The sequence below is a fragment of the Lepus europaeus genome, chromosome 22 (assembly GCF_033115175.1).
Source record: "Lepus europaeus isolate LE1 chromosome 22, mLepTim1.pri, whole genome shotgun sequence".
Lineage (NCBI taxonomy): Eukaryota > Metazoa > Chordata > Mammalia > Lagomorpha > Leporidae > Lepus > Lepus europaeus.
Window position 1 is genome coordinate 40,741,650 of NC_084848.1, and position 18,336 is coordinate 40,759,985.

Here is an 18,336-nt window from a genome sequence, read left to right on the forward strand (position 1 = left end):
CGTCTGGGCAGTCTCACTCCCCCCCCCTCCCCCGCCCTGTTTCGGTGGCCTAGTCTACGTGGAAATCAGGTAGTGCTCAGGTGGTCTGTTCTTCATGCACAGTTCCCCTGTGCGCTGCAGGGTCGAACTCAAGGTAAAAGATTTCCCCCCCAATGGTGAGCTCTTTCAAAGTCAAGGCTATGTCTCACTTGACTAGATAGCCCCAGGCCTTTGCATAATGTGAGTTCATGGTAGTCGTGTACTCATGAATGGGTGGAATGAATAAAGGAACCACTGAATAAATAACAAAATTATCTCTTGGAGGTGTATGTGATTACATGAAGGACACACAGTTCCTACTGACTGGAAATAGCTCAGTACACAAAGAGATAAGAGAATAAGGATTTTTTAAAAAAGATTTATTTATCTATTTAAAGATGTATTTATTTATTGGAGAGGCAGAGTTACAGAGAGAGAGAGAGGTCTTCCATCTGCTGGTTCACTCCCCAGATGGCCATAACAGCCAGAGCTGGACCAATCCGAAGCCAGGAGCCAGGAGCTTCTTCCGGGTCTCCCAAGTTGGTGCAAGGACCCAAGGACTAGGGCCATCTTCCACTGCTTTCCCAGGCCACAGCACAGAGTTGGATCAGAAGAGGAGCAGCCGGGACAGGAACTGCTGCTCATGTGGGGTGTCGGCACCGCAGGTGGAGGCCCAGCCCAGTACGCCACAGCACTGGCCCCATCATTTCAGTTTTACAAAGGGCAAGATGCTGGCTTTCCCAAGGTGACCACTGGCTGGGGTGCTGTTTGGAGGCATAAGATGCAGTAGGAGAGCTGCACAGTCCACAGGGCATTCCTTGTCGCCTCCTAGCACTGGCCCGGGGAAGAGAATCAGAAATAGGGAACACATTCCTTCCAAGTAAGGAAGGTGAGGGAGGTTAATTTCTAACCAAAGATGAGGGAGGTTAATTTCTGCCTTCAGCCTCACTTTTATGTGTTGCTCATCCTCTGTATTTTTTGAGAGAAGGAAATCACCTATGCAGATTTGAAACATGGTAGGTGGACTTTGTCTGGAATCTTCTAGAGACAATGTTCCTTTTTGGATTAAACAAATATGTGAAAAGCATGGTGATACTTTGTGCATGAATGACCTTCCAGCTGTTTGAGTCTCATTTGAGGGGTCTTCAAAAAGTTCATGGAAAATGCATATTATAGAAAAAATCCATTGGCCGGCGTCGCAGTTCAATAGGCTACTCCTCCTCTGCGGCGCCGGACCCCGGGTTCTAGTCCCGGTTGGGGCGCCGGATTCTGTTCTGGTTGCTCCTCTTCAGGCCAGCTCTCTGCTGTGGCCTGGGAGTGCAGTGGAGGATGGTCCAGGTCCTTGGGCCCTGCACCCGCATGGGAGACCAGGAGGAAGCATCTGGCTCCTGGCTTCAGATCAGCGTGGTATGCCGGCTGCAGCGCGCCGGCCGCAGCAGCCATTGGAGGGTGAACCAACGGCAGAGGAAGACCTTTCTCTCTGTCTGTCTCTCTCACTGTCCACTGTGCCTGTCAAAAAAAAAAAAAAAAAAAATCTATTGGGGCCGTTGCTGTGGTGCAGTGGGTTAATGCCCTGACCTGACCATATGGGCGCCGATTCGAGACCAGGCTGCTCCACTTCCAATCCAGCTCTCTGCTGTAGCCTGGGAAAACAGTAGAAGATGGCCCAAGTGCTTGAGCCCCTGCACCCGCATGGAAGAAGCTCCTGGCTCCTGGCTTTGGATTGGTACAGCTCCAGCCGTTGCGGCCAATTGGAGAATGAACCATTGGATGGAAGACCTCTCTCTCTCTCTCTCTCTGCCTCTCTTCTCTCTGTGTAACTCTGACTTTCAAATGAATAAATAAATCTTTAAAAAAATCTATGCATGGAATTTCAAAGCTTTTTTGGCACAAAATTTGTTATTTCTATTTGAATAAATTTGTTAATTCCATTTCTCCAGGAAGTTTTTGAAGTTCCCTCCTATTTTATCATTTATTTTTTCCCCATGTTCCTTATTATTTTTCAACTCTAGAGCAGGTTCTAAACTTAAGATACAATGCCTCTTATTAAGGCATTTATCGTGAGTTTTTGCTAGTTTTGGCCATCGTTGGTGAAACTGTTAGGTAATTTTTATTTCAATATTCTGTGATTCTCTGGGACTCAAATATAAAACTGCTGTTATTAAGTAACAATGAAGGGACTTCAAAACATTTGTGGGAAATGGAGTAGAAGACAAAAGATCAATCTTGGCATCATTTTTTCATAATCTGCATTTTCATGACCTTTTTGAAGATTTCTTGTATGCAGAGTTGAAAATTTTTTATTCCCAACTTGTCTTTTAATTCAGTTCTTCCATGAAAAATTTCAAGTACCCTCCTATGTAGCACTTTCTTGTTTGTGAATGGATGAAACCGACCTCATCTCCTAATTGTACATTTGCCTCGATGCTGGTGCTCATTCTGCAGCCTACCCTGACCTCTCTTCACTTGATCTTAGCCAAAAGACCAAGAAGCAATAACCCTGCCCACTCTTTTTTTTTTTTTTTTTTAACTTGAAAGAGTTACATAGAGAAAGGCAGAGAGAGAGGGAGAGAGAGAGTTCTTCTATCCACTGGTTCACTCTCCAATTGGCCGCAATGGCTGGAGCTGCACTGATCCGAAGCCAGGAGCCAGGAGCTTCTTCTGGGTGCAGGGGCCCAAGGACTTGGTCCATTTTCTACTGCTTTCCCAGGCCATAGCAGAGAGCTGGATGGGAAATGGAACAGCCAGGACTGGAACCGGTGCCCATATGGGATGCTGGCACTGCAGGCGGTGGCTTTACCCGCTACACAACAGCGCCAGCCCCAACCCTGCCCATCTTAAGACCTGTCAGCACCTCCTCCTACCCCTGCTCCCCTTCACTCTCTTCCTCCCTTCTCTTCCTCCAGCATACTCGGCCCTACTGAAGCCAGGAGCCTGGGACTGAATCCAGATCTCCCACGTGGGTGGCAGGGACCCAAGTACCTGTGTCATCACCTCTTGGGTTCCCAGGGCTCTCATTAGCAGGAAGCTGGGGTTGGGAGCAGAGCTGGGACTTGAACCTGGCCCTCTGATATGGAATGGGATGCTCCCTGGGGGTGCCTTGACTGATCCTCAAACGCTTGCTTCTGGCCGCACCATCTTCGTGGTCCTGGCTTCGGCTTCTGCGCGATGAACTGCCGTCCCGTGCTGGCGTTCTGCTGAGTAGGCGGCTCTGTTCCCTTCCCACTTGGGAGGGGGGCTGGCCCTCCCCTTCCCCTTGGCCCTTATCCCTTAGTTTGTTTCACGTAGTGTCTCAGAGTGTACTCTGCAGCCAGAGTACCTGGGTTTAACATCCCAGCTTCCAGTACTTTCTAGCTGGTGACCCTGGACACCTAATTTCTTTTCTTCAATCATAAAATGTAAGCAATGGTACTACGCCAGAAGATTGTCATGTGTATGAGGGTACTTCAGAAGTTCATAGGGGGACCAGCGCTTCTGGCTCAACAGGATAAAGGCCCAGCCTGCCTCACTGGCATCCCATGTGGGCATCGGCTTCCCATATGGCCACTGGCTCGAGTCCCGGCTGCTCCTCTTCAGATCAAGCTCCCTGCTAATGTACTTGGGAAAGCAGTGGAGGATGGCCCAAGTGCTTTGGCCTCTGCACCTGCATGGGAGACCTGGAAGAAGCTCTTGGCCTCTGGCTTCAACTGGCTCAGTCCTGGTCGTTGTGGCCATTTGGGGGAGTGAACTAGCTGATGGAAGACCTCTCTCTCTGCCTCTCCTTCTCTCTTTGTAACTCTGCTTTTCAAACAAAGTAAAGAAATCGTTTTTGAAGAAAGTTCATAGAAAATGGAATTAAAAAAGAAGTCTGTGTTGGTGTAGAAAATTTCTGAAATCCATACATAGGAGAGGCATCTACAAAAAATTTATGCAAAGTAATATTATGAGAAAACTATGCATGGATTTCCAAGCTTTTGCACCAAACTAAACTTATAGTTCTGTTTTCTATGGACTTTTCAAAGTACCCTCATATTATAGAAATCAATTTTTCAAAACCTATAGAATGCTTCTGAATATAGTAGGCACCACCTGCTTGTTTTTTAGACAGTGTAAAAAAGCTGAGTTCTTTGTAGTGTATTGCAGTTATAGTTTAGGCTGTTTCCCCCTTAAGTAGGTGGGAAAACCCAGGTCGAGCAGACATTTCCTGAGTAGCTTTCATGAGTTCTTTCATACTTTAAAATAGGTGAATTTCTTCATGCTTTGTATGGGCTATTAAAGGAAACTTCTGTTGTTCTAGAATATTCCTCAAACTTTGTATGCATATACATTATATGCAAGACTTTCAAGATCTCTTATCAGTTAGAGAGCAATGACTGATTGAATTATTAAAATAGACATACATCAAGCCCTCTTCTACAAATATTTTTTAATGTATGAGGGAGAGATAGCCTGATAATCCCATCAGTACATTGATAATCCTGTTAGTAAGTAAGTAGGTTGAGAATGCATTTAATACCCCTATCCTGCCCAACATCCTAGCTTAGCCTAGCACCTTCCTTAAAGATACTCGGAACACTTACATTTGCATACAGTTGGGCATCGAGAGAGAGTACCAGATTGCTTATTGTCACCCTGGGGAAAGATCAAAATTCACAATGAGGGGGCAAGTGTCTGGCACAGCACTTAAGATGCCACTTGGAACACCTGCATCCCACATTCAGGTACCAGAGTTCAAGTCAAGTTCTAGCTGCCTCCTCGTGTGCACCCTGGGAGGCAATAGGTGATGACACAGGAACTTGGATCCCTGCCACACACAGGGGAAACCTGGATAAGGCTCAGAAACTGTCTTCATCCCAAGCACTGGTTGGGAAGTGAGTCTACTGTGGGGAACGAGAAACACAAAGAGAGCGGAAGCAGACGATGGCCTGTGATCATTAGGGTTGGTGACAAGGATGGGGAAGTTTCTGGTATGATCAGGAGTGTTAAGGGTGAGGGTCTCCTTTGGCTTCTGGGGTCCTGGAGGGCCTTGTGGAAGAGGAGACCTGTGCACCGAGACCCACAGGGAAGCCTTCATATCCTTGAAGATGTGTGATGATTCATTTTCTGTTGCTATAAGCAAATACCTGAAGCTGGGTACTTAATAAATAGAGGTGTACATTTTGACTGACAGTTCAGCCTCAGGTGGCCTTGTCTGTTGGGCCTCTGGATAAGGGCTCCCTGTGGGTGCCGTCACCGTGATGGGGCATGTATGGAAGAGATCACAGCCTGGGACAAGAAGCCAGACAGATTCAAGGGTTAGGTTTGCTCTTTTTTTTCTTGAAGGGGCCAACGAGGGTCCTGCCTGCATCCCTTCCACGCTCAGGACCTTCTATGAGGCTCCTCCTCTTAATGGTTCTACCACCTCAATACCATAATACTGGGGACCAAGCTTCAAGGGCATGAATCTTTGGGGGATACATTCAAAGAGTATCCAAACCATCGTGGGATCAGGGTGTAGAAATTAGGAGGAATAGGCTTTGAGGAATAGGTGTGAAGCTGGTGTGATCGCAACACTGTAGAACATGAGCTCTAAAGATGGGAGAGACAGGCAAGGGGAAATCACTCCTGGGCCTTATGGGCTAGCCTGAGAGATGTTACCCTAGATACAATGGCTGGCTAATGATGTTTTAAAAAACAGACTTCATTATTGTGATGAAATGTACATAAGACCTGCACATTGATTGTTTTCAAGCACACAGTTCATTGGCACTGAGTGCCTTCTTATTGTTGTGCAAGCGTCGCCAGTATCCATCACCAGAACTCTTTTCATCTTCACAACTGAAACTCTGCATCTGTTGAGCGATAATGCCTGACCCATGGCAGCCTCCATTCTACCATCTATGAATTTGAGTACTCTGGGTATATATCTTGTATGAGTGGTATCATACAGTATTTATCGCTCTCTCTCTCTTTTTTTTTTTTTTTTTTTTTTGACAGGCAGAGTTAGACAGTGAGAGAGAGATAGACAGAGAGGAAGGTTTTCCTTCCATTGGTTCACCCCCCTAAATGGCCACTACGGCCGGCACTACACTGATCCAAAGCCAGGAGCCAGGTGCTTCCTCCTGGTCTCCCACGCGGATGCAGGGCCCAAGCACTTGCGCCATCCTCCACTGCACTCCCGGGCCACAGCAGAGAGTTGGCCTGGAAGAGGAAAAAACTGGGACAGAACCGGTGCCCCAACCGGGACTAGAACCCGGAGTACCGGCGCCACAGGTGTGGGATTAGCCTAGTGATCACGGCACCAGCCAGTATTTATCTTTTTTAAGTCTAGCTTACAGCATAATGTCTTTAAACATTCATCCATTTTTTTTTAAGATTTATTTTATTTATTTGAAAGTCAGAGTTACTGAGAGGCATTGGCAGAGAAAGTGGTCTTCCATCTGCTGGTTCACTCCCCAGATGGCTGCAACAGCCAGAACTGAGCCAATCTGTAGCCAGGAGCCAGGAGGTTCTTTCAGGTCGCCCACATGAGTGCAGGGGCCCAAGGACTTGGGCCGTCTTCCACTGCTTTCCCAGGACATAGCAGAGAGCTGGATTGGAAGAGGAGCAGCTGGGATTCGAACCAGCGCCCATAAGGGATGCTGGTACTGTAGGCAGCAGCTTTACCTGCTATGCCTCAGCTGACTTCTTTAAACTTGGCATTTTACTTGAACTGGATGGCAAAATCCAAAGAAACTCTTTTCTTTGAATGGTTTATTTAATTTACTGGTTCTAGCTTTGATTACTAGTAAATAGTAGAACTGTTTTGCTATGTTATTTTCGATAGCGTTAACCATGGTTTTGTCTTTTGGTGACAGGTATGAGTCTGTCAGTGTGACAGATTTCAAATCAAGCTGGAGGAATGGGCTGGCCTTTCTGGCTGTCATTCATGCCTTGCGTCCAGACCTAATCGACATGACCAGTGCGAAGCAGAGGTCCAACAAAGACAATCTCCAGGAGGCCTTCCGAATCGCAGAGCAAGAACTCAAAATCCCCAGGTTGCTAGAACCAGAAGGTAAGGATGCTGCTTTTCTGTTTAAAACGCTCCTTATTTTAAGAACCAACATGAGGCTGGTGCCGCGGCTCAATAGGCTAATCCTCTGCCTTGCGGTGCCGGCACACCGGGTTCTAGTCCCGGTTGGGGTGTCAGATTCTGTCCCGGTTGCCCCTCTTCCAGGCCAGCTCTCTGCTGTGGCCCGGGAGTGCAGTGGAGGATGGCCCAAGTGCTTGGGCCCTGCACCCCATGGGAGACCAGGAGAAGCACCTGGCTCCTGGCTTTGGATCGGCACAGCTCCAGCCGTTGCAGCCAATTGGGGACAGTGATGGAAGACCTCTCTCTCTCCCTCTCTCTCCCTTTTTCTCTCTCTCTCTGCCTCTCCTTCTCTTTGTGTAACTCTGACTTTCAAATAAATAAAGAAATTTTTTTAAAAAAGAAGAAAAAACTCTGTTTTTTAAAGATAGACTTTTAAAAATATTTAATTTTATTTATTTATTATTTTATCTATTTATTTTTATATTATTTATTTATTTATATATTTATTTTATTTATTTGTTACAGACACTTGTATCCCATGTCAGCATGCCTGGGTTTGTGTCCCATCTCCACTCCTGCTTCTAGCTTCCTGCTAATGTGCACAGGAAGCAGGGTGGGTAGATCGGTGGGTGGGTCCCTGACACTCATATGGTAGACCTGGATTGAGTTCCAGGCTCCTGGCTTTGGCCTGGCCAAGCCCAAGCTATTGAGGTCATTTGGGAGTAAACTAGCAGATGGGAAATCTCTGCCTCCCCCCCCCCCACCTCTGCCTTTCAAATAAATTTAAAAAATACACTAATAAAAGAGATCTTATTTTATTTTTTTAAAGATTTATTTATTTATTTGAGAGTCAGAGTTACACAGAGAGAGGAGAGGCACAGAGAGAGAGAGAGAGAGAGAGAGAGAGAGAGAGGTCTTCCATCTGCTGGTTCACTCCCCAATTGGCCACAATGGCCAGAGCTATGCCAATCTGAAGCCAGGAACCAGGAGCTTCTTCTGGGTCTCTGACACGGGTGCAGGGGCCCAAGGACTTGGGCCACCTTCCACTGCTATCCCAGGCCATAGCAGAGAGCTAGATCGGAAGTGGAGCAGCTGGATCTCGAACCAGCATCCATATGGGATGTCAGTGCTTCAGGCCAGGGCATTAATCCACTGTGCCACAGCGCTGGCTCCCACAACCCAATCAATGTGTAGGTTTTTTGTTTTGTTTTGTTTTGTTTTGTTTTTTTTGTGAACTTCCTTACTTTCTGGCACACAAAGAAGCTCCTGGCTCCTCTTGTATGATTCCTCCCCTTATGGTAGAATCTGCTGCTTCTCCCAGGAGCCCTGGTTCCTGTTACTGTGGAAATGGTGTTAGGGACCAAGAGCTGGGTGCTAAGAATACACTCTGCAGCTGGCACTGAGCGCTTTTGGACTTGACTTTGTTCCATCCCGTTGGAGCCGGGTGATATTTCTAAGCTCACAAGCAGCCTAGTGTTCCTCATTTCCATCGTTCTGGTTGAATGCTGGCCATCTTTTAATTCTTCTTGTCAATTTCTCACCACTGGGACTGGCTTTGTGCACAGCAGGTTGAACCGCCACTTGAGATGCCAGCATCCCATTTTGAGCACTGGTTTGAGTCCCGGCTGCTCTGCTTCTGATCCAGCTCCCTGCTGATGCTCCTGGGAAAGCAGCAGATGGCCCATGTTGCTTGGGCCCCTGCACCCAGGTGGGAGTTCGGATGGTGTTCCAGGCTCTGGGCTTCAGCCTGGACTCACCTCAACTGTTGAGGCTGTTTGAGGAGTGAACCAGCAAATTGAAGATCTCTTTCTCTCTCTAATCACTCTCTTTCAAATAAATAATACATCTTAAAGCAAACACTTTTTTTTACCCCATTTTGTTTTTCCTTTCTCCCTTTCCTCTTTTAACACCATTCTTTGTGTTTTCTTTTTCATTTTTATCTTTTTTTTTTCGGTTTTTTATTTTTTCCTATGCTTTGCTGTAGTTTCCTATTTCTGACTATGGTCCTTTAAAAATACTTAAATTTTGATTTTCCAGATATTTATTGTTGCTAGAAAATGTTGTCTCTGTTTTAGTCTGTGCAATAATTAGGCAACTAATGAAAAAGGCAATATCATAAAAGCGGACTCCCAGTGTGTGAATGATTACTTATCATTGATTATAAACCGCATCAGTAATAGCTCAACAATGTGGAAGGTTTTTTTTTTTTTTGACAGATAGAGTTAGACAGTGAGATAGAGAGACAGAGAGAAAGGTCTTCTTTCCGTTGGTTCACTCCCCAGTGGCCACTACAGTCGACACTGCACCAATCCGAAGCCAGGAGCCAGGTACTTCTTCCTGGTCTCCCATGCGGGTACAGGGGCCCAAGCACTTTGGCCATCCTCCACTGTCCTCCCGGGCCATAGCAGAGAGCTGGACTGGAAGAGGAGCAACTGGAACTAGAACCCGGCACCCATATGGGATGCCGGTGCCGCAGGCAGAGGATTAACCAAGTGAGCCACGGCACCAGCAACCCCCCCCCCCCTTTTTTTATTTGACAGATAGAGTTAGACAGTGTGAGAGAGAGACAGAGAGAAAGGATGCTTATTTTTTTAAAAATATTTTATTTATTTGAGAGGCAGAGCCACAAACAGAGAGAGGTAGAGACAGAGAGAGAGAAAGCTGTCTTCCATCTGCTGATTCACTTCCCAAATGGCTGAAACAGCAGGCACTGGGCCGATCCAAAGCCAGTGAATCCATCTGGTCTCCCACAAAGCTGCAGGGTCCAAGCACTTGGGCCATCTTCTAATGCTTTCCCAGGAGCATTAGCAGGGAGCTGGGTTGGAAGCGGAGTAGCCAGGACTCGAACCGGTGCCCATATGCGATGGCAGCATCTCAGGCAGAAGCCACAGTGCCAACCCCTGTGTTTGTTGTTGATTTTTTGTTTTTCTGTTAACCATGGACACCTGAGGGACATTGCCCTATGGTTGTTAAATGCATACAGGGTGAAGCAGGGTCCCTACTGACAGGGACTGTTGCTGACACATACCCGTGCTCTCTAATCCTTTGTCACATTGCATGTGGCTGAATTCACACGTGGTGAATGTTTCCCATCAATCACCTCGGTTGTTTTGGCAGCACACCCAGAGAGATCCCCAAATCAAGTGTTATTTCGTCGGTGACATCTTGCATCCCTCTGTGTGGTTTTACCATCTGCTTAACTTATTATATACTTGGGGAAGTAAAGAATTTAACCTTTTAAAATTTGCTTAATTCAACATTTTGCACACTTCACCAGGAACTCTTTAAGTTTTTGTTTGTTTTTATTTATTTAAAAGCAGAGCAAGAGAGAGAGAGAGAGAGAGAGAGAGAGAGAGAGAGAGAGAGGGAGAAGGGGGGGGGGGGAGAGAGAGAGAGAGAGAGAGGTATTTTTCTTTTTTTTTTTTCTTCCACCTACTGGTTCACTCCTCCAGTGCCTACAGAAGCCAGGTCTGGGTGAGGCTGAATCCAGGAGCCAGGAACTCAATTCATGTCTGCCACCTGACGGCAGGGACCCAGGTAACTGAGTCATCACTGCTGCCTCCCAGGGTGTGCATTAGAAGGAATCTGGTTTGAAAGCAGATGGAGGGAGTGGGGGCTGGCACCGTGGCGCTGTAGGTTAATCCTCTGCCTGCAGCGCCGGCATCCCATATGGGTGCCGGTTTTAGTCCCTACTGCTCCAGTTCTGATCCAGCTCTCGGCTATGGCCTGGGAAAGCAGTAGAAGATGGCCCAGGTCCTTGTGCCCCTGCACCTACATGGGAGACTTGGAGGAAGCTCCTGGCTCCTGACTCCTGGCTTTGGATCAGCGCAGCTCCAGCCGTTGCGGCCATTTGTGGAGTGAATCAACAGAAGGAAGACCTTTCTCTCTGTCTTTTCCTCTCACTGTCTGTAACTCTGTCTCTCAAATAAAATACATAAATTCTTAAAAAAAAAAAAAGAAAGAAAGCAGAGGCTGGGCTTGTACATAGGCACTCCCACATGGCATGGAGGTGTCTTAGCCACTGTGCCGAACACCTACTCCCACCAAAAACTCTTTTTTTAAAAAAAAATTTTATTTGTTTATTTAGGAGTTGAGTTACAGACAGCAAAAGGAAGAGACAAAGGTCAAAAACTCTTTTAATGAAGCACACAGCCTGGCCCATAGAAGGCCCTTGGTTAAATTTCTGTGTTCCGTGAATGACTGAATGACCTTTAAGGGTGACTTGAATGTGTCTTCCATACAATGTGAGAGCTTTTGGAAATGCTTTAGTGCTTAAATGCAGAGTGTGTTGAGAATGGATTCTGGGTGCTGTCTGTTCCTGTGCTCCTGGAGCAATGTCTTTCTTTCTTTTTTAAAGATTTTATTGATTTATTTGAAAGTCAGAGTTACAGAGAGGCAGAGGCAGAGGCAGAGAGAGAGAGAGAGAGAGAGAGAGAGAGAGAGAGGTCTTCCATCTGCTGGTTCACTCCCAAATGGCCGCAACCACCAAATCTGGGTCACTCTGAAGCCAGGAGCCAGGACCTCCAGGTCTCCCACGCAGATGCAAGGGTCCAAAGACCTGGGCCATCTTCTACTGCTATCCCAGGCCACAGCAGAGAGCTGGATCAGAAGTGGAGCAGCCAGGACTCCAACCGGTGCCGATATGGGATGCCAACACTGCAGGCAGCAGCTTTACCTGCTATGCCACAGTGCTGGCCCTTCCTGGAGCAGTTTCTATACCATGTCTCTAGAAAGAGGCATGCTTGGTTTTCTCTCCACCCTCTCTGACTGTTCCTGCCTCGAACTTTAGCACCCACAGTGACACTGTGTTGCTGGGAAATCAAGGCTGTGCATGTCCTAACCCCAGGATTCGATCTAGATCTGTTTGACTACTACTGAGTAGCTGTGCAGTAAGAGTGGGTGGAGAGGGGGCTGGCGCTGTGGCGTAGTGGGTTAAGCCTCCGCCTGCAGTGCCGGCTTCCCATGTAGGTGCTGGTTCGAGTCCCGGTTGCTCCGCTTCCGATCCAGCTCTCTGCTATGGCCTGGGAAAGCAGTGGACGATGGTCCAAGAGCTTGGGCCCCTGCACCCGTGTGGGAGACCAGGAGAAGCTCCTGGCTCCTGGCTCTGGATCGGAGTGAACCAGCAGATGGAAGACCTCTCTGTCTTTCCCTCTCTGTGTCTGTAACTTTGCCTCATGAATAAATAAATCAACCTTAAACAAAAGAAGAGTCGGTGGAGAGTGCATGGTTGGTCATTTCAGGAGCCTGTGAGTCGATGGCGTGGATGGAGACCTAGCCTGCGGTTGAGCATTAACTGTTCTCAGTCCACCACAGCTCACTGGTGCGCTGTGTCTTGCAGATGTGGATGTCGTGAGTCCTGACGAAAGGTCCATCATGACCTATGTGGCACAGTTTCTGCAGTACTCAAAGGACGGCCCTGCGACGAGAGACGAGGCTCAGGTAGGTCTTCGCAGGAGCCGCGCAAGCTCGACTCTGTTGTACCCATTGCAGGTTTAATAGTAAAAAACCGAAGTGTAATTTACATTATAATTTATTGTACTAATTAATGTTGTAACATCTTTGTAATATGTTAATATATTAAAATAATTGTATTACAATTATATATAGTTATATATACACTAATAATAATATAATATATTATAATAAGATACAATATAATAATTTAAATGTACAATCCTTTCAGTGTTGACAATGGATACACCTATATAAACCATAGTACAATCATGACATAAATCATTGTTTCTTTCTTTCTTTCTTTTTTAAAGAATTATTTATTTATTTTAAAGTCAGAGTTACACAGAGAGAGAAGGAGAGGCACGGAGAGAGAGAGAGAGGTTTTCCATCGCTGGTTCACTCCCCAGTTGGCTGCAATGGCTGGAGCTGCATCAATAGGAAGCCAGGAGCCAGGTGCTTCTTCCAGGTCTCCCATGCGGGTGCAGGGGCCCAAGCACTTGGGCCATTTTCCACTGCTTTCGCAGGCCACAGCCGAGAGCTGGATCAGAAGTGGAGCAGCCGGGACTTGAACCGGCACCCATATGGCATGCCAGCACTGCAGGTGCTGGCTTTAACCGCTATGCCACAGTGCCAGCCCCATAAATCATTGTTTATTAACACAATGTTCCACTGTGCCTCTTTCTCATCTCTACTCCCCACCTCAGGCAACCAGTATTGCTTTCACTATAGATTAGTTTTGCTTATTTTTTTTAAAGTTAAAAGTGATAATTTATTAAACTTCCCTGAATTATCTAAGCTATTTTAAGGTAGGCACTCTATCAGACAAATGAAGTTAAATTAATCTTAGCTTTCAGATTTTTGTCTGTTACAATCTTTATGAGCTGCCATAAAATCCAACTATTTAAAAAGGTGCAGGAACCAGCGCTGTGGAGCAGTGGTTTAAAGCCCCAGTGTGGCAGTGTGGGCATCCCATATGGATGCTGGTTCGAGTCCCGGCTGTTCCACTTCCAACCCAGCTCTCTGCTATAGCCTGGGAAAGCAGTAGAAGATGGCCCAAGTCCTTGGGCCCATGCACCAGTGTGGAGACCGGGAAAAAGCTCCTGGCTCCTGGCTTAGGCCTGCCCAGCCCTGGTCATTGCAGCCATCTGGGGAGTGAACCAGTGGATGGAAGACCTTTCTCTGTCTGTCTGTCTGTCTCTCTCTCTCTCCCTTTCTCTGTAACTCTACCTCTCAAAGAGATAAATAAAATCTTTAAGAAGAAAAAAAAACTACTGAATTGTACTTTTTTAAGATTTATTTTTATTTATTTGAAAGGCAGAGTTGCAGAGAGAGGTCTTCCACCCGCTGGTTTACTCCCTAGATGGCCACAATGGCCGAGCTGTGCCAATCTGAAGCCAGGAGCCAGGAGCTTCTTCTGGGTCTAGTGACAGGGGCCTAAGTACTTGGGGCCATCTTCCACTGCTTTTCCAGCACATTAGAAAGGAGCTGGATCTGGGGCCAGTGCTGTGGCACAGTGGTTAATGTCCTAGCCTGAAGCGCTGGCATCCCATATGGGCGCCGGTTCGAGACCCGGCTGCTCCACTTCTCATCCAGCTCTCTGCTAATGCCTGGGATAGTGGTGGAGGATGGCCCAGGTCCTTGGGCCCCTGCACCTGCATGGAAGACCTGGAAGAAGCTCCTGGCTCCTGGCTCCTGGCTTCGGACCAGCTCAGTTCCTGTGGCCAATTGGAACTAATTGTGAACCATCGGATGGAAGACCTCTCTCTCTCTCTCTGCCTCTCCTCCCTCGGTGTAACTCTGACTTTCAAGTAAAATAAATAAATCTTAAAAAAACAAAGAAAAAAGAAAGGAGCTGGATCTGAAGTGGAGCAGCCGGGACTCGAACCAGGTGTTCAGATGCTGAACTTTATTTTAAAATTCAGGGTGTTCTGTGAACAAGCAAAATGACTCTTTGGTATAATGAGTGATTGCTTTGTAATAAAATTTCGCCACTGATGTTTTAAGTTGTTAATTTTATTGTCAGACAAAGTCACCAAGAGTATTTGGGATATAGTTTAAGTGTGTGTCCTGTGTGTGTGTGGATTGCAGGGAGCGACGAAAGCCGCTATGGACTGGCTGGCTCGGCAAGAGAACAAACTGCAAAAGGCGCTCAAAGATTCGGAACATGAACCCTATTTTAAAAAGTATCACGTAAGTACGACTTCTCGCCGCTGTTTCTCGTTTATCCTTTTTGTCACCACCTACTGAGCATTTGCTGTATGCCAGGCACCTTCCTGATGCTGAGCGTCGCACACGTTCAAACATCTTGCTGACTTTGGTGTGTTACTCCAGTTTGGCCAAAGAAGCCAAAAAGGCTTTGAGGGACCCACGTTACGTGGCTCCTGGGAGGCGGGGGTGGTAGGATCTGAAGCATAGTCTGGTTTTGAAGGCCAAGCTCTGTGGGCCTTGTGTTGTTTCTCCTGGGTGTGCAGCTATGTCTTGGAGGACTCCCAGCAACCACTGCGAAGGTTCTGCAGCCCTCTGTCTTAGAGCCCCTGGTCCAGGCCCTCTGCGCATCTCACCAGGTCTCTGTCCAGAATCAGCTGGCAACATGGTGACATGCCTTGGGTGCTAAGCGCTGTTAAGGCCCGGTCTCCCTGTGTGTTGAGGGATGACAAGGGATGACAAGCCCTGCCCTTCAGATTCTAACACTCAATGGTCTGTGTGGCTTGGGGACCCAACTGCTAACTATGGTTTGGAGCCGTAGTGGGTGGAAGGGACTAGGTGTTCTTATCTCCCTTGGTCTGAACTGCGTAAACTTCTTCTATTTTTTTTTTTTTTTTGAGAGGCAGAGTGAATAGTGTGAGAGAGAGACAGAGAGAAAGGTCTTCCTTTTTGCCGTTGGTTCACCCTCCAACGGCCGCTGCGGCCAGCACATCTCGCCGATCAGGAGCCAGGTGCTTCTCCTGGTCTCCCATGCGGGTGCAGGGCCCAAGCACCTGGGCCATCCTCCACTGCCTTCCCGGGCCATAGCAGAGAGCTGGCCTGGAAGAAGGGCAACCGGGATAGAATCTGGCGTCCCAACCGGGACTAGAACCCGGTGTGCCAGCGCCGCAAGGCAGAGGATTAGCCTGTTAAGCCACGGCACTAGCCCTGCATAAACTTCTAGTGCTTCTTCCCGCTTAGGTTTGGTCTCAGGTTTATTTATTTATTTATTTTTTAGTGAAAAGATGTTCAACATTGACTGCAACTGCCTTGATCCCAAATACAAGGGTACCTAAAAAAGTTCATAAAAATGGAATTAAAATATAGATTTATGATGGTGCAGAATTTTGAAATTCATGTGTGAGTTTTTCATACTACATATTTTTGTGAACTTTTTGAAGATGCCTTGTATGTCTTAGACTTAGTAATATAACACAGATTCTGGTCTCTTTCTTTCTTTTTTAAGATTCATTTATTTTTTTGAAAAGCAGTTAGAGAGAGAGAGGGAGAGACAGATCTTCCCTCCTCTGGTTCACTCCCTCAGTGACCGCAGTGGCCAGAGCTGGGCTGATCTGAAAGCAGGAGCCAGGGGTTCTTCTGGGTCTCCCACATTGCTGCAGGGCCCAAGCACTTGGGCCACTTTCCACTGCTTTCCCAGGCTATTAACAGGGAGCTGGATTGGAAGTGGAGCAGCTGGGATTCGAACTGGTGCCCCTGTGGGATGCCAGCACTGCAAGTGGCAACCTTACCCGCTACGCCACAGTGCCAGCCCCAGCTTCTGCTTTCTTAAGTGGAGGTTTTTGTCAAGTTATTAATTATCAGAAAGAATTAAAGTAAGTTAATGATCCTTCGATTTACTTATAAAATTTAAGTAAGACACTCCCAATAACTACGGATATGGGGCGGGTGTTTGGTGCGGTGGTTTAAGATGAGCACTTGGATCAGCTGCATCTCATGTCAGAGTCTCCGGGTTTGAGTAGAGGCTCGGCTTCAGATCAGAGTCCAGCTTCCCAGTGATGCACTCTGACAGGTGATGGCCTGGGTCTCTGTGGGGGACTCAGTTTAATTTCCCAGTTCCTGACTTCTTTTTTTTTTTTTAAGATTTATTTATTTATTTGAAAGAGTTATGCAGAGGCAGTGAGAGAGAGGGAGAGAGAGAGAGAGAGAGAGAGAGAGAGGTCTTCCATCTGCTGGTTCACTCCCCAAATGGCTGTAACGGCTGGAGCTGAGCTGATCTGAAGCCAGGAGCATCTTCCAGGTCTCATGCGAGGGTGCGGGGTCCCGAGGACTTGGGTCAACTTCTACCGCTTTCCCAGGCATAGCAAAGAGCTGCATCGGAAATGGAGCAGCTGGGACTTGAACCGGCGCCCAGATGGGATACCGGCACTGCAGGTGGCAGCTTTACCCACCACGCCACAGCACTGGCCCCTGACTTCTTTCTGCCTGGCTCAGACCTGCTATTGTGGGCATTTCAGGAGTGAACCAGCAGATAGGGCCTCTCTCTCTCTCTCTCTCTCTCTCTCTCTCTCTCTCTCTCTCCTTCTCTCTTTGTGCCTCTTTCAAACACATAAAATACTTTTTAAAAACTGTGGGGGCCTGCATTGAGTTGCAGCAAGTTAAATGGCCACCTGCAATGCCAGCAGCCCATAGAGTCCCGGCTGCTCCACTTCTGTTCCAGCTCCCTGCTAATGCACCTGGGAAAGCACTGGGAGATGACCCAAGTGCTCGGGCCCTGCACCCACAATGGAGACCCAGATGAAGCCCCAGGCTTGTAACTTCACCTTGGCCCAGTCCTGGCCATTGTGACCACTTGGGGAATAAACCAGATGGAAGACTCTCTCTCTCTCTCTCTCTCTCTCTCTCTCTCTCTCTCTCTCTCTCCTTTTCTGTATAACTCTGCCTTTCAAAATAAGTAAATAAGTAATAAACAATTTTTTTAAATAAATAAAGTTGGGCAGGCGTTGTGCCACCAGGGTTAACTCAACATTTACAGTGCCAGCAGCCCACATCAGAGAGCTGGTGTGAGTCCCAGCATTCTGCCTCTGATCCAGCTCCCTGCTGATGCACCTGGGGAGGCAGCGGAGGTGGCCCAAGTCCTTGGGCACCTGCCACCCATGTGAGAGACCAGGATGGAGATCCTGGCTCCTGGCTTTGGCCTGCCCAGTGCCTTCTGCTGCAGCTGTTTGGGAGTGAACTGGTGCATAGAAGATCTCTCTCTCTCTCTCTCTCTCTCTGTCAATCTGCCTTTCAAATAAATGAATAACTAAATCTTAAAAAAATGCTAGTAATAATCTCTTACAAATAATTATAGATCATGTTTTAAAAAGCATTTGTGGAAGTGGTAACTTTTAAAGTAGCAGTATTTCACACAAATGTAAACTACAAAAAGCTTTATTTATTAATTTTTTTTTAATTTGAGAGGCCCAGAGAAAGAGAGAGAGAGTGCCAGATGTCCATAATGCTCAAGGCTGGACCAGGCTGAAGTTGAGAGCTGGGCTTTCTCTCTCAGTGCCTGTGTTAGCAGGAAGCAGGAATCAGGATCAGAGTGCGAACTTGAGCCCATGCACTCTGATATGGGGTGTGGATGTTCAAACCTGCAGTTCACTGCTAGTCCAAACACCTGCCTCCTCCTTATTAAATATTTGAGTGTAAGGACAAAGTGCTTATTAAAATTTGTGTAAAGTAACATGGGAAGAATTGACTCAAAATTCAGGTAATCATAAATACTTGGAAAATCATTTAACGTGACTACTGTTATAATTCCCCCATCTACTCATTTTTTTATTATTTTACTATTTATTTTCATTTACTTGAAAGCTAGAGAGACATACAGAGACCGACAGAGAGAGGGAGAGGGAGAGGGAGGGAGA

The 18,336-nt window shown here is 47.0% G+C and overlaps 1 protein-coding gene across 4 annotated transcripts in view; it reads left to right on the forward strand.

Annotated features, from left to right (window-relative positions):
- The window catches only part of SYNE2 (spectrin repeat containing nuclear envelope protein 2), a 373,661-nt gene that overhangs the window by 83,085 nt on the left and 272,240 nt on the right, over positions 1-18,336 (forward strand). For all 4 annotated transcript variants that reach the window (XM_062181714.1, XM_062181717.1, XM_062181715.1 and 1 more), the window contains exons 8-10: positions 6,834-7,030; positions 12,387-12,487; positions 14,591-14,692. In XM_062181714.1, coding sequence (XP_062037698.1) covers positions 6,834-7,030; positions 12,387-12,487; positions 14,591-14,692 — 400 coding nt within the window. The remainder of the gene's footprint in view (positions 1-6,833; positions 7,031-12,386; positions 12,488-14,590; positions 14,693-18,336) is intronic.